Here is a 16,106-nt window from a genome sequence, read left to right on the forward strand (position 1 = left end):
CCAGATAACTAACTATCTCTTAATGTTTACAGGCAATGCGGATACACTCAAACATGAGCCGAAAATGAATAATATTGATACCTACACCAGACTGAGGGACTTCTGGCAGCGCCATTACTCTGCTCACTATATGACTTTAGTTGTCCAATCTAAAGGTAACGTCAGTTATTCCTTAAAAGCAGGCTCCTTGCTGCTGTTGGTGTAGGGCTTTTGGCACCAGTTCAGCTGTAGCCCAAGCTGGTTTAGTGGATTGTCCAGTCCTGCAGGAGGTATTTATTTATATGCAGATTTTAGCCTGGTTTCCAAAAGAAACAAGACTTGAGCAATTGTGCTGTGTTATTGTCATCCTGCCACTTCTTGAGAAACTTTTAACTGAATTATTGAATAGGTTCCACGCTAACACAGAAGGTAAAATCTCAAAGATACATTTTAAAAAGAATCTTGTAGGAATGTAGAGTCAGACAGCTTAAATAACTTCATGCTGCTGGTTCCTCTGCCATCCACAGAACCTCCACAGAAGATGAGGGGGAGACTGGGACTGGATCTCCCAGTTGTCTTGTTCTGTTTGGGACACTTTCAAAACAGGTCTTAAAAATATTTCTCTATTAGGAAGAAGTTTTTTCCCCATAGACTGAAAAATCCTATGCAAACGGAATTGATTTTCATTTCAGCCCTATGGGTTGTTTCTGCTGAGAAGCAAAGACAGACGTTTCTTAGAAGCTAAGCATGTAGTAGAAACCTGTGCTGAAAATAGTTGTGTGTATTCAAGTTGGGTTTGTGCTTAGGGGTTTTGTTGAATGCTAAAACTGATTGCAATTCCCATCTGTAAAATGGAGATGATAATAACAGAAGTGGTAATCCTTTTCTTCTCCTATGTTTTTATTTTCTGTCTAGACTGTAAACTACTTAGGGCATTGAAGATCTCTTGAATAATCATTTACATAGTGGTGGATTGTAGAGTTTCTTCTGGTGATTGGGAAGAAAATCGTGGTAACTGATAGCCAGCAAGATCAACTTTGTATTTCTAGTTCTGTTAAAACAAAAGAAACCACGAATCTTCCCCCACCCCGTCCCGCCTTTTTTATTGTAGTTGTTCAGTATATACAGCATCAGAATGCTTGCTTAAATGAGCAATTTCCAATCAGTCATTTAAAAAAAACCAAACAAAAAACCAACAAACCCTTAAACTTCTGTTTCTTGACACATTTCCCTTAGAAAAGAGGTTGAGAAGGAATTCTCAGCACTGCAGGACTGCATTTGAGTGTGAAAACTGGTGTGTATATTCTGGACGTAGGGTGATGGAACGAGTCTAGCAAGTACTGATCCCTAAGTCAGTAATTCCTTTTCACAGTCACACCAGATACAGCTGAACTTTAAATCCCAGTTGTATCATCAGTCTGAGATTTCAGCCCTACATACAAAACCACAGCTATGACCAAAGATACAGTTCTGTGAATATTAAGAATTGGCCAAAACCAACAGCTTTGAAGCTTATAATTTAGAACTTTGCAATTTTAAAATATACTGACTTGCAGCCTCTTTAAAATAACTGTACGGGTGAGATAAGATAAAGAATTTGTCTTAGATCTTCAGGAAATTGCATTTCTGGCTTTCTTTTTTTTCTCTCCTTATTAGAAACACTGGATACATTGGAAAAGTGGGTGACAGAAATCTTCTCTGAGATTCCAAATAAGTAAGATTCTTTTGATGCATAAAGGCATTACAAAGTATAAAATTAGCTGTTCTTAAAATGATGGTGTTTTAGGAAAAAAATCCCTTACTGGAGAAACTAAGGAAATGAACATTTGTTAATTAACATCTTTATCCAGAAAAAAAGGGCAACTTTGGAAATTAAAGACTGGCATTAATTGTTTCAGGAAGATTTTGTTTACGCTTAAGAGTTATTTAGCCTGCAAGCTGTGTGGTGCTAACTTGCAGCAGTGTTTGCTGATACCTTGATTTTTGGATAAATCATTCAAACCTAGATTATAATTTTGAATTTCTTATCTCTGCTTTATGTCAAAAATAATTAGCAGCAAAGTAAATTAGGACCATATCTTGAATTTAAATGTCATCCTTAGGGTGGCAACTGGTTAGAATGTGATCTTTTTTTTAATAATTTACTCCAATGTGCTGTCTAAAAAAGTGATTCTGCAACAGCCTTACTAACATGAAAAGCATTTTATTTCCCCTTTAATTTTCTGCTTTTGCAAGGTGTTTATTTCTGTTGTGCGTGGAAATGTGCTTGTGAAAGTCTAATGCTGTAGAGAGACACATTTGTCTCACCCACCCCCAGTCCTTCTCCTTCCTGCTTCCCTGCAAGACAATCCATCAGGATTCTGTGAATCCAGGGCCAACTCAGAAAGTTGTTTACTGTGCTTGGCTTTCCTTTCCCCTGTTAGGAAAGCGAGCTTTTTATTGTTACCGCCTTGGACAGAAGGAGAGGGAGGAGTTGATGGGGTGTCTAAATCTTGGATAACTATTCTGTGGGCAGAATCCAAGTGAATGCCAGGTTGCCTTTGTTAAGGGCCGTTTTGTGGTTATCTGGTGTACTGCCTCTGTCATGTCAGAGCTCTGGATGCTTACATCTTGTGATGATCTCGGTGTGGCCTTGAATCCTTGCCAGTAACATCACACTTTAATTTTGCTTTCAAGTGGTTTACCCAAACCCAGCTTTGGCCATCTGACTCAGCCTTTTGACACACCAGAATTTCACAAACTTTACAGAGGTAAGTAAAATAGATTTGTTTAAATGTTTTGAATACATAGTTTCATATTTCCTCTGTGTGATCCGGGCACTTTGTAGAATAATTCTGTGTGGTTCTGAATAACTTCTAACCATTCTTTCTGCTTTATGTAAAATTTCTTCTTTATGTGTAATCGTGTATATTCATATTAAACGAATTTATTTGTGTTCAGTTGTTCCAATCAGGAAAGTTCATTCACTGAGTATCACTTGGGCGCTTCCACCACAAGAACAATATTACAGGTACAGTGGTGCTGCATTTTACTTCTACCATGTTTATGCTGTGAATAATTTATTGACTTTCAAAACAAACCAAAGATTCTCATTCATTGGTGTTACAGATTAATTTGGTTCAACCAGGGCAATGTTTATAAAATTCCTTAAACCGATGCAGATAAATTGAGTGGAATTGGTACACAGCTGATTTAACATCATTCCTCACTCAGATCAGTCATTACCTTCTGAACTCCCGCATTTTTAGCTTCTTATCCTAATGGTGCCTGAAAATGCAAAACTTGCCACGAAGAGACAGTATATATTTTAGTCATTTGTCTAGTGATTTGAGTTCTTTCTGTGAAACGTACTACGTCCTAGCATCTAATGTCCTTCAAATTTCCTTTTAGGGTGAAGCCTCTTCATTATATTTCCTGGTTGGTGGGACATGAAGGCAAAGGCAGTGTTCTTTCTTTCCTTAGGAAAAAGTATGTATTTTTTTAAGCATAGTTATTAAATGCTTTGCTATCATTAAAATAAAGGCAAACTCTATCTGTATGTATTTTCTATATATATAAAAGCAGGCTGTCTGCCTTTTTTGTATCAACGTCTTATAGTGATACTCTTTAAACTGATGATAGGCCCAAGTAAGGATTAAGTGGTTTCTGGTCTGTGATCCATCGATCAACAATATCTGTCACTGACCTTTTGGAGAGCTCTTAAAGATAACTTCGCTTTTTCACTGTTCTTAAGTTCTGTACACTGAGGTTCTTATGTTGGAACAGCTTTGTGTGAACTGTATAAATGGATTGAAAGCCATTGAAGTAAAGCTATGATATGCTAATTGTAACTAAGCTCAAATAAAGCCAAAATGAGTAATTAATAAGTACCCTTAACTATTCCATAGATTTTGGGCTCTTGCGTTATATGGAGGAAATGGTGAGACGGGATTTGAACAGAACTCCACTTACTCCATCTTCAGCATTTCCGTGACTTTGACTGATGAAGGTTACAAGCACTTCTATGAGGTATGGTTTACTGCAACTTGATTTTCTTACTGTTTTCCTAATGTTTGGAAAAATTAATCTGTTCCTTTCTGTCTGCAGGTGGCCCATGTTGTATTTCAGTATGTGAAGATGCTGCAGAAAAGAGGGCCAGATAAAAGGCAAGTATTGGCCACTACATCAGATATTTGCAAGATTGTCCTTCTCCATTAGCCTTTTATTTGTAGTATTTGCACTTTTTGTGGGGTTACGAGAGCATAAATGGTGAGTCAGTAGTAAAGCTTGTCTGTGTGGGAAACGGATCAGTTAAAAGTTTAAAAATTAATGTGCTAAATGTTTTGCTTGTTTCTTGCTGCTGTTAGTTTGATTTATTGTGATCCAATTTCTAAATTTAGTAAGTTGAATTAGTGTAGCTGTAAGGTGCAGTTTTGCATTTATTTAAATAAATTTGTTGAGCCAGATCTATGGAAGTCAGGACTGTGGCGTTCTGGTGTTAGCCTTCATGTTAATTTGATATCAGATTTTGACTATAGTTAAGTCTTCCTCCTTGGAAAGTAGCAGAACTTTCTGCCAATTGAGAAATGCCCTTTTGGATGGAAGGCAAGTGCGTGTAATGCTGGCCTCTATGTTTTGTACTTGAATGAATCACTGAACTCACCCTTGATGCCTTTCTTAGAAGACTGCTTTTTTCAGATTCTTGATAAATGTTGTTGAATAATGGAGGAAATCCACTTCTATTCTCTTCTCCCTCCTTTACAGAATATGGGAAGAAATACAGAAGATTGAAGCTAATGAATTTCACTATCAGGAACAGGTATTCATCCACTGATTTGTGTTGATGTAGATGAATCATAAAAAGGATTTCTTCTTAATTTTTAAACACATTTTCAAAGTTCTATTCAACTGGAAACATTATGCCCTTAATAAGACTGTATTTTGCTGAAAAAAAATTGTATTCTAAGTGGAGAAATATTGTGACTTTTTCTTAGCAGAATTAAATGTTACTTTTTTCATTCTCTATCTGCTAGGTAGGCTCTTTTTCAGTTTTTATCATTAGACCCTTGTGTGTCAAGTTCCAAGTGCTCTGCAAATTGTTTGGGGCTTTTCCTTATTATTGTCTAATTTCACTTCTTTTGAGCTGTTCTGGCACTGCTGATTTCTGGGCGTAGAAAAGCAGTGTTGTGTGAAAGGTGTGGCTTGCTGGAGGCCTGGCCTCGCAAAGGCTAAGGTGCTAATGACCCCCTCCTCTGCCCTTACAACATTACACACTTAAATGTGGGTTTGTCTCAAGTCTTCCTTGGCTTATTGAAATAGTTACCAGAAATCTTACTTTTTATTAGAGATAAAGAAAAAGAAGGGAATGCAATTTAGATAATGTGAGAAGCCCCACTGCATTGACTTCCTTACTCTCACTACATTTAGCCATTTTCTGTTTCTTATTAGGTAACGTGTTTATCTTGAATGGCACTAAAATTTCTTTTTGGGAAAACAGATCCATATTCTACATATATGGCTTGAAAGCACCACTGAAGTTTGTTGGTTCCTTTAAGGTACACAGATGCAGGAAGGAGGGAAAAAACCCCAGGAAATATTGGAGGTGGAGTTTTTTCTTTCCAGATGCTCCAAGTATTTTCAGACACTCTTAAGACCTGTCAGTCTGCTGTGAGCATCAGGGTGTTAGAAATGTCACTTTTAGCAAATCCTTGCATGTGTAGCTCTGCCTTCAAAATAGCATATGAAGGATATTCAGTGTCTTGAGTGGCTTTTGAATGACAGAAGTGGATTTGTAAGTGTTACAGACAGCAAGGACTGCTGCCAGCAACCCCGAGTGACAGGTAACAGCGGTGGATTTCTTTGGTAGGAACAAGATTACACTGATTTACAAGTGTGTTTTTTAAATGTCACATGGTGGTTTTTTTAGTGGAATACAACTTTTATGAATTTGTTAGTGAAGTTCAACTATTACAAGATTACAGCAGGCTGTCTTCTCCTAACAAAAGCTTTCCTTGGACAGTAAAGAACAACTGAAAATCTATGAAGAATGGCTATTTAGTATATTGGAAGTAACAGGAATGAATACCTGTTGCCCTACGTACAGTTTTATGATTCTGTCTTTAATCATTACCAATAGTGGTTGTCCAATTTGAAGTTTGACTTTTTTGTCAAAATGAAGCTATTTAGTGCTGAAAGGTTCCTACTAGTCTTCTGGTTCTTTTTAGAGCTCGCAGCTAAAATTTTATGTTCCCCAGAACTGTTACTGCTCTGATAGACTATGCACTCCCAGCATCGAGCCAGGCAAGGATAGAAAACACCTGAGTTTACGCTGGGGAAACACCCACTGTGAAGAGCCCTGCCTTTTTGGCCAGTTGATTTTGAGTGATCATTAAGAGATTATTGACGGTGCAGGGATTTAACTCAGAAAGCAAGGAACAGAGATATGTATGTGCATTTGTGACAGGGCTGTGCGTCTTAGGGACAGATGAATGATTTAGTCATGGCAGGCCACTCCTCTGGTTGATGGAAAGAGCTGTTACATGGCCATCCCAAAAAATAATGGTCAGAGAGGCATGGTTTGGTGATAAGCAGTTATGTGCCTCAAGAGAGGTTTAATGGTTCCTCGGATGTACAGTGTCTTAAAAAATTCTTGGTCGTGTTTTGCTCTACATTTATAAGACACAGATGTGTCAAACTCACCTCTTTTCAGGTGAACTGTGGGCTGTAGCTGGACCCAGAGTCTGTACAGTATGATGCTGGTTGGCTCAAAAGAACCAAAAAGCACTCAGCAAGAAGCTCTCCACTAGGCAGTCTTACACAGTTAAAAGGCAATTTGTACTTTCATGTCCAAGTAGGAGAATCTCTTCCTGCTCACGCTGCACATCATGGCAGAGAGCTTAGGAAAGGAGCAGAATCAGAAGTACTCATGCAGCGCAGCAGTTCCTCAGCCTGTTCTCTCCACCTTCCAGATCACTTGAAATCTTGAATTGTGCAACTCTGCTATGTTCCCTGGAGGCAAGGAGTACATTCTGCTGGGTCTTTAACCCGGTAGGTTTAATGACTGTAAACACATGCTCAAGGCCATTTCTTCTATAAAGATGATGTCTGACATTTCTGGATTCTCAGAGGAGTCCTGAGGATTAGATATGGTTAGGAAATATACTTAGTTTAAAAACCAAAACTAAATGCCATAATAAGCAGAGCAGGCAACTCGTGCTCAACACACTTGACCAGTCAAGCTCTTCTCAGAACAGAACATTGATATTTTAGTTTTCTGATTATGTGAAAAATAGCTTTATTTGCTTGCAGACAGATCCGGTTGACTATGTGGAAAGCCTTTGTGAGAACATGCAGTTGTTTCAGAAGGAGGATTTTCTGACAGGAGACCAGCTCTTGTTTGAATACAAGCCTGAGGTAAGTATTCTTTGAACTCTGATTACATGTTTTGATGCAAGGAAAATACAAGTATGCTATATAATGTATTCAGATATATAGGCATATAATTAGGCATAATACAGGCACGGGTTTTGTATTAATTGAATCACTTTTTATACTCAGAAAGCAAATCTCCTTTTTTGTAAGCTTGTTACTTCTTGTTCTTCATGTGTTCAGACTAAGAAGTCTTTGCTGGGTCAGGCAGAGCCAGAGTTGCATTTGAACTGAAATATTGTCTTGAACTTGTAGATCATTGCTGATGCCCTTAACCAGCTCAGTCCTCAGAGAGCCAACCTCGTTTTGCTGTCTGCTGCCAACGAAGGCCAGTGTCATCTAAAAGAGAGGTGGTTTGGAACCCAATACAGCGTGGAAGGTAAAACAGCAGCAGAAACTTAAAGAATGTCTGATTCGTGCATTAGAGATGTTAAAAGGGTGATAACACAAAATACAGCCATGTGGAAGTAGGGAAATGAATGCTCAGTGCTTTACTGACCTCATCATTAGTCAAATACTTTGTCCTACTCAATAATTGTTCTTCTTTGTTTCATATCAGTTGATTCCCACTCCCTAGTTTACAGTTGTTTTAGGAGGTGGGGATCCCAGGGAGCCTTCCACTTGGCTGCCATTCAAGTCCTGAAGAGGGAGAAGAACATAAACAATAAAGGACAGGGCATGTTGGTAGCTGGATTACTAATGCAGGCAGGCTTGATTTACTTTTTAATAGGACTGCTTCAGTCCTGCTCCAGGGGAGTTCTTAGGAAGGGATTTAGAAAGAGTCATGATGAACCAGATGACATTAAGAAACTCCTGTTGTACTGCAGATCTTCATGGAGATAACTAAGAGATGAGATGACTGGCATAGGAAATAGGATAGCATTGCCTTCCCCTTGAACTAAATGCGTTTCATGTTTTTTAATAGATATTGACAAGTACTGGAGTGATTTATGGGCCAGTGACTTTGAATTAAATCAGGATTTACACCTTCCAGAAGAAAACAAATACATAGGTAAGGTACCTGAGCATGAGTGAAATCTTCCCCAATAATTTATTTGAGAATTTTCTGTGGTTTAGAAACAATCTTAATTTCCATCTGTACATCAACCTGTTTTTTGAAAATTAAAAAATGTGGGAGCTCTGTTCACCTGAATTTTATTTAATGTTCTTCTATTTATAAGAACTGAATTTTTCGAAGGTGTAAACTTGCAGATCATATAGCCATAATAGAGCAGGATTCCCACCATCAGTGAGAGTTAACACAAAGCTCTGGACACCCTAGAAGAGCAATTTTATTTACTTAATCCTGCTGGTTTTGAAAGCGTCTAAATACCATCTGGCTTTGTCACCAAAACCAAATGAAAATAAACCCATCGCTTGTATCCTTAATGGAATGCAACATCACCATTTCTGCACTAGTGCTGAGCCACTACTCTGGTGTGGAACTGAAAAATGAATGTTCTTTGGGTCCAGGAAAGCACTATCACATACAATTTAGCAAACTGGGAGGGGGGAATTGTATATTGTGGATAATTTTGAAGATTTTCGTGTATGTAGCTTGGCTATGTCTGTGAAACCCGCTAACTTCTTGTTTTGGTTTATTTCTTCTTTTTGTTAGCCACTGACTTTGCTTTGAAAGTTGCTGACTGCCCCGAGACAGAATATCCAGTCAAAACACTAAGCACGCAACAAGGCTGTCTCTGGTATAGGAAGGATGATAAATTCAAAATCCCAAAAGGTAAATGTCTTACAGCTTTCTGAAGAATAGGAAGTCCCTGTTTTTACCAGCTGGAATTTTTTTAAGGCAAATACCCTATGATAGTGTTCACCATTTAAACTCAGTGTTTACTGTCAGCTCTTCTGTGGTGCTTTTGATGTGTTTATTGGCTACAATAAAAGAGAATCAGGTAAACTACTTTGCAGCAGAGAAACCCTGCTGATACCTCAGGTTAAAAAGTGGAATCACTGAAATATACTGACTTCTGAATGTCTGACTATGGACAGAATTTGGCAGACAGAATATTGATACTGAGACAAGGGCTTGAAAATGAAGGAACACATGAGTTAGAAGAGATTATAGTTTGCTCTACAGAAAGAGAAAACTATAGCCTGGATCTGTGACAAACGTAGGAAATATATTGCTGCTTTCAAGCAGAATGTCACATTTTTTAGTGTCTGTTAAGCAGATGTTTTGTGGAGTTTTCTTTTTTATTTATATTGGTCACATCATGTCAGTTAGTATTCTGCAAAGCACAGCTTTGTATTTTATGTTATTTGGTATGTTAAAGGGGAGTTTTTGGAGTGAAAAAGAGAAGACATTTTATGATGACTGACTATAAGCAAAAATATATTCTTATAGCTGAATGGCCATTTTCATTAGACTCAAATTGTGACCAAAGTATAACCTGATGGAAACGTATTTCACTTTAGAAAGTTGTCACTTTTTATACAATTGCTCATTCAAGTTTCTTTTTTTCCACCAGGTTATGTTCGTTTCCATCTGATCTCTCCATTGATACAGCAGTCTGCAGAGAAGTGAGGATTGTATTATTTATGCTTATCTTGCACAGTAACTCAATTCCCATACCTAGTGAAAGCAGCAGGTCGTCACTGTAGCGAAGAGATGCGTAGGAGTTTCATGGTGTGTTATTCCCCAGTGCAAGTTTTGGAAAAATTAATGTAACAGCAGCAGTGCACATACCAGAAGGAAGTGCTTAGTGAAGGAGTCGGTCCTGAAAAGAGCAGTTCACAGTCATGCCCTGAACCCAGCAACTTGGGAGCCTGAGAGAGCAGGTGAAGAAACTATCAGCAGCATTTAGAAACCAGCTGTTTGTTAGATGGACCTCAAGATTATAGCTCTGCACATGCTGCGCTTCTGCCAGTCTTAGGCTAGCATTGCCATTAGTAACAAATTTCATAGCGCTTTTCTCATAAGCCTGCAGAGACCTGCGCAAGTGATGCTTTGGGAAAGCCTTTCTAGATCTGTGTTCATCAGGGCTTTGTTAGTTTGAACTTCAAATTGGAATCCAAGCGATAATAAAAATCAGAAAGCACGGGCTACAATTTCCACGTTGTGTGGCTAGATTTGCTATAGCTTATTATTTTTTTTTATCTTGATAGATAAATAATCATCTCATTACTCGAGTCTTCAGCATAACTGAGTCCATCTGTCCCCCATTCCTTTACATAAAGTGTAACGATCTTATTTTCTGTGATTACTCAATATTTCGAGCATTGACATGTTAAAATGTGCATTCCTACCTTGAAGAAATCTTACCTTATGTGAAGCTGGAATCTTACTTATTGCAAAGAACAGTTGAATGTTAAAATAATTGTTAGGTAGCGTCATGTGCTTTCTAGACAAAGGGAAACTCACATTCTGTATTTCCAGATTTGTTGAAAATTTCTTTTTGAATCTCATTTTACTCAAGTATTTGTTTCTGTTGGAGAACTTGTTTATACCATCAAACTCATTGGGCTTGATTTTTATCTTTCTTCTATTGCTTCTTTTTTTTTCTTTCTTTTTAACCCTCTGCCCTTTTCTCCATCCAGCATAGTTTTGTTTGATACATTTGTAAACATCCTTTCCCACAATCTCGGTGAACCAGCTTACGAAGCAGACGTCGCTCAGTTGGAATACAAGCTAGTGGCTGGAGAGCATGGCTTAATCATTCGCGTGAAAGGATTCAATCATAAACTACCTGTAAGTACTGCTGATCTTCTAAATACTTCTATGTGTGTGGCTTTTCAGTGTATGAGCTTTTTGTCTTAGCAGCTGGAGCCTAGCTGGCTGGAGCTTTGAATGTTTCGATGGGCTATTTTAAATTGGGAAACATGTGTCTCTGTTCCGATACAGGGTAATACAGCAAATGCTTTTTTTGTGTGCTTATTTGTATAAAGGTGTAGTTTTATTCGCTAACACAAGCTCAAATTACTGACCTTAGGCTGACTTAAGAAAAATTTTCCTTTCATTAATAACTGTATCTCCATTAAGACTTTAAGAGCTTTTCCTTTAAAAGGAGCTATGAGTCTCCCACGTCCATACAGGGTTAGTGCCTCTCCGTCTACAAGCTAAGGCTATTTGCGCGCTGTCTGGAGAAGTGTGTCTGAAAACAGGTTTTGTTTACAATTTGACTTTGGAGATACAGCTTCTGAACATACTTATTTGGGGTGCAGTTTTTCTTTGTTGGGTTGCTAAGAGCTCACGTTATGAGGGATCCCTCTTCCTGTTCTCTAAACACTGGCCATGTAAGACATGGCAAGCACAGAGAGGACATAATGATCGAAGAGGAGAGAACTGCCAAGCTTCTTTAGACTTGCATTGCAAGAGCTTGCCTGGAGCCTTAACAAGACTGTCAGTCACCTGTCAAGGCTTATTAATGGGAGGTTTAATGAAAAAGCCAGAGGTGCAAATAGCACGGTCCGAATATTCTTTTTTAATCATGAATGTTGCTCTGTTTTGATGTCACTGTGCTAGTCAGCTATAAAAGGAAAAACTGGAATATCTAGTGCAGAAATGTTGGAGTTACAGCCTAAGTTTGTTTCACTAGAATGTGGAAACTCCTACTGATTTGGGATATTGAGCTCATTTCATTGACTTTCTAAAAAGGCAGTTCTTTTGAAATGGACTGTAATTCGGTATAGAATTGTTTAGTGAATAACATCTAGCAGAACTGAGGAATGTGCTTTAGTAACCCTGCATGTCTCTTATGTGGACCAAATAATGGTGATTGTTAACAAATTATTATATAGGATTAAGTTTAAATTGGTTCTCTTTAAAAACAAAATAAACAAACCCCACAAAAAACTACAAATGAAAAAAACCCCAAACCACCCTGACTTAAAACTGTTTCCTTTATAGCTTCTATTTCAGCTCATCATTGATTACTTGTCTGACTTCAGCTTTACTCCAGCAGTTTTTGAAATGATAACAGAGCAGCTGAAGAAAACATACTTCAACATCCTCATCAAACCTGAGACTCTGGCCAAGTGAGTTCTGGGGGAGGGCAAAAAGCAGCTGCACGCTAAGTGTTGAGGTTGAGCTGACGAGCTCGGGAATTGCTCCACAATCCTGGAGGCTTGTTTCCAGGGTTAGCTTGTGGCTTGGAGAGCTCAAGCAGCTCTGCAAGTAACATACCAACTGTCTGTCAGGTTGGGCATCCAGGTAGTTGCTGTTCTGAAGCGACCTGTAGCCAAGAGGTGCTGAGGGAGGGCAGGGTCAGCCCATGGCAGTGCTCCTGGGGACCATCTTCCTGTCTCCAGCAGGATCCTGAGTCAGAAATGGGATCTCATACGTTAACCAGCTCTTGACGGCCTTGATTTTGTTTTCCTTCTTGCATTGCAGGGACGTGCGTCTCCTCATTTTAGAACACGGCAGGTGGTCCATGATAGATAAATACCAGACGCTGATGAACGGCCTTTCCATTGAGTCTCTCTCATCCTTTGTTAAGGCTTTCAAATCGCAGCTCTTTGTAGAGGGTCTTGTACAAGGAAACTTCACGAGCAGAGTAAGTACAGCTTCAGCAGCTGACACGCACTCAAACTTGTTCTTAAAATGTGCTTTAATGCATTTGCCACAGCTCCAGTACTCACCTGCCAGCTGACTGCCTCTTCTGTGCTGGTGGTCTGGAGGGTCGCTGGCACAGGGCGGCTTCACCTCTAACAGCTCAGGAGCACTCGTCTGGATAAGCCACGGGCCGGAGGGGCAATTTGAACAGAGGGAGGTTTTTTTCAGGAATTTGGGTTTAAACTGCAGAGAGGGGAAAATGGGGTGGAAATACGCCTGTAGCCTGTTTCCCCTGCTGCTGTATTGATGTATCTGATATTGAGAAGTTACCATGGTGGTGCCACAGGAGGAGGCTTTCCTCAAAATACACTTATCCTGGAAATGTGATTGCCTGCATGGTTTGATGAAACCTCACCGAGGTTCAGCCATCCTGTCTTGTTAAACACCCGCAGTATTCATCGAAGACTCCTACCCTGGGACTAGGTCACACAAAGTCCTGTCACACTTTGTTTTTAAAGAGGGTTGTAACGGGGCTTAGCCCCGCATATCCAGCAGCATTGAGTGCCTGCATGTGGCATGGGAGGGAAACCTGCTGCAATTACGGTTTGTGCAAAGAAGTTTGTCTTAGCTGGTGGTGTTTGACTGTTTAAAGCCTCCTGAAGAAAATGTACTAATGTCCTTTGGGAGGTCAGACTCCTGCAGTGTCAGCTGTCCCCTCCTGCACTGTAGGGCAGAAGGAGGGCTGCGAATGTAATCGTGATTTGCGAAGAATCTTCATTCAAAATGTTTTTAGTGCTGCAGCCTCTGAGCTAATCTCCTTTCGCTGCATGGCATGTGCAACCCTGTAACTCCTACATCAGTTTTACCGTTTCTCTTACTTCCATTTCCTCCACTTAAGCCCAAGAGTCTCCTTCCCAGAGCTCCAACTTCATGCACCTCCTATGTGCACAGTGGAGACTGTTTGCTTTGCTGCATGGTGCAGAGGTGTCCGGAGGGACAGGGACGTAGGTGGTGTGACAGATCCTGGCTGTTCTTTGCTGGGGGGGGTCACTTTCTCAAGTGATGCACTGGGCTGTGAATTTGGGTAATAATTCTCTTCTAAATAAAATTTCTGTTTATGCTTTCTCTCCTAGGAAGCAAAGGATTTTCTGAATTATGTTGTTCAGTGAGTATCCGATTATTGCACCACTTGTGTGGAAACTATAATCAAGTTCAGATTCTTTTCAGGAGGAAGGGGCCAGGGTGGGAGGGAGGCAGAAATTCCCTGTCCCCTCCTGGATGCAGTGCTGCTGGTGTTTGTGGGAGGTGACCATCATGGCAGGTCAAGCAGGAGATTGTTCTGGTTTGGGGAAAGGGAAATAATGTCAGACAGAGTGTGTAAACAACTGGGTGTTGTATTGGTTTTGGCTAAGATGTGAGCAGGTGTTTGACACTTTGCTGTTTGTGCTCCCTGCAGAAAGCTCCAGTTCGCTCCTCTGGCCCATCCCTGCCCTGTTCAGTTCCGGGTGGTGGATTTGCCAAATACGCATCTGCTCTGTAAGGTGAAAACTCTTAACAAAGGTGATGCCAACTCTGAAGTGACAGTGTATTACCAGGTAATGCGTTGGCTTGGTGTGTACTGGTCTATCCCCTCTGGTAGCTGCTGATGCTGTGGTTGTACTTATGTCACAGCCTTGCGAGCAGTGATGTTAGAGTGCACTGAAGCCTCACGTAAGCACAGGCCCTTGGCCTAAGAGGCTAAACCCAGGTGGGCTCTCGCAGCCTGAAACCGCCACCTTCTCCTCCTGGCCAGTGCTGGGAGCTGGGTTTGTGCCTCGGTGATTTCCTGGTGTCCTCACCGCTGATCAGGTGGTCCTGGGCTGAGTCCTGCCCTCTCTTCCGAAGGCCAGATTGAGGCCCCTGCGGAAAAGAAGAACTTTCCAGCTATCTCTGATGTGAATTGTAATTCGGTGCTGCAGTCCGGGCCGAGGCATGTGCCACAATTGTCACCTCAGCCAGAACTATAGCATTTAATTCCATGAAATCACCCTAAATTCTTCATTTCTTTCCAGTCAGGTGCCAGGAACCTGAGGGAGTATACCCTTATGGAGCTGCTTGTTGTAAGTTAGTGTTTGTGTTTAACTCATCAAAGTGTCTTCCCTGAAGACAGTGCTTGGAGCTAAGATATGGTGGTGGGGCTAACTGGTACAAAGGGGACAGCATGTATCTGTTGCTTGCTCTGATTAAACTTCGGAGCGTTTGGGAGAGGATCCCCAGACTGCCATAGTGCTGGACAGTATGGAGGACTGTTCTCTTAGCCGCTGACCCAGGAGACTGAGACCTCTCCTAATTCAGTGGGTGTAGTTGGAAAGGCAGCAGTTCAGTTGTTTTCACTCCAGGGGGTGGCTGCAGAGCAGCATCGCTTCTGCTGTTAACATGTTTGTGCTCTGTTTCAGATGCACATGGAAGAGCCTTGCTTTGACTTCCTGAGAACCAAGCAGACCCTGGGGTGAGTTCATCGCAGAGGATAGCTCCTACACACCTCCTTTCGCTGTTCCCTAGTATTTTTACTCTGGAAACCCTTCCAGCACGGTGGCTAATTCCTCAGTTACTGTGATGGAAACAGCAACATAAACCAAGAGCAGCCATTGATACAAGCTGCAGCCAAGTTGCTTTTGAGTCTTCTAAGAATTGCATCTACTACCAGTGTGTTAACTCCAAATTACTCAGCAGAAAGTTGTTCCTTTTGCTTTCTAAATCAGGCCCCCCCTCCCCAGGGCTGTTTTCAGAGTGGCTCTGTGGCACGTAGCAGCCTCCCTCGGAGGGACGCGCTTCTACCTCAGGAGACTTGAACAGGCTTTTCACAGCTCAAGTCTGTCACTGATGGATTAGTTTGCAGGAACACACACACAGATACTCTGCCAAGCTTAAAAGGATTTCCTAAAAATGGGAAAACACTGAAGTGGGGTGATGCAGGAAATAAGACTATTGAGAATTTATACCTGAGATTTTTCTTTCAAAAGTACCAACACTGGTTTAACTTGTAGCATGTCCTGTAAATGAAAATGTAATTGTGCTTGTGGAATGACTTTATTCTTTCCCTCCCCCTCTTTTTTTAAAGCTACCACGTGTACCCTACCTGCAGGAATACTTCTGGGATTCTCGGTTTCTCGGTCACAGTAGCAACCCAGGCAACTAAATACAAGTAAGCGCTGCTCTGTGGTTAATGTTAGTC

The 16,106-nt window shown here is 40.6% G+C and overlaps 1 protein-coding gene across 1 annotated transcript in view; it reads left to right on the forward strand.

Moving 5' to 3' along the window:
• Window positions 1–16,106, forward strand: part of NRDC (nardilysin convertase) — a 29,309-nt gene that overhangs the window by 10,626 nt on the left and 2,577 nt on the right. Inside the window, exons 7-27 of the mRNA XM_075759421.1 lie at window positions 33–155; window positions 1,636–1,693; window positions 2,656–2,729; window positions 2,920–2,989; window positions 3,370–3,447; window positions 3,867–3,987; window positions 4,066–4,124; window positions 4,723–4,777; window positions 7,267–7,371; window positions 7,642–7,765; window positions 8,312–8,398; window positions 9,005–9,124; window positions 9,870–9,921; window positions 10,939–11,089; window positions 12,248–12,375; window positions 12,731–12,893; window positions 14,026–14,057; window positions 14,349–14,487; window positions 14,944–14,991; window positions 15,328–15,380; window positions 15,993–16,076. Of these exons, the coding sequence (XP_075615536.1) occupies window positions 33–155; window positions 1,636–1,693; window positions 2,656–2,729; window positions 2,920–2,989; window positions 3,370–3,447; window positions 3,867–3,987; window positions 4,066–4,124; window positions 4,723–4,777; window positions 7,267–7,371; window positions 7,642–7,765; window positions 8,312–8,398; window positions 9,005–9,124; window positions 9,870–9,921; window positions 10,939–11,089; window positions 12,248–12,375; window positions 12,731–12,893; window positions 14,026–14,057; window positions 14,349–14,487; window positions 14,944–14,991; window positions 15,328–15,380; window positions 15,993–16,076 (1,924 nt within the window). The remainder of the gene's footprint in view (window positions 1–32; window positions 156–1,635; window positions 1,694–2,655; window positions 2,730–2,919; window positions 2,990–3,369; window positions 3,448–3,866; window positions 3,988–4,065; window positions 4,125–4,722; window positions 4,778–7,266; window positions 7,372–7,641; window positions 7,766–8,311; window positions 8,399–9,004; window positions 9,125–9,869; window positions 9,922–10,938; window positions 11,090–12,247; window positions 12,376–12,730; window positions 12,894–14,025; window positions 14,058–14,348; window positions 14,488–14,943; window positions 14,992–15,327; window positions 15,381–15,992; window positions 16,077–16,106) is intronic.

Source organism: Balearica regulorum, chromosome 8, assembly GCF_011004875.1.
Source record: "Balearica regulorum gibbericeps isolate bBalReg1 chromosome 8, bBalReg1.pri, whole genome shotgun sequence".
In the NCBI taxonomy this organism is placed as follows: Eukaryota; Metazoa; Chordata; class Aves; order Gruiformes; family Gruidae; genus Balearica; species Balearica regulorum.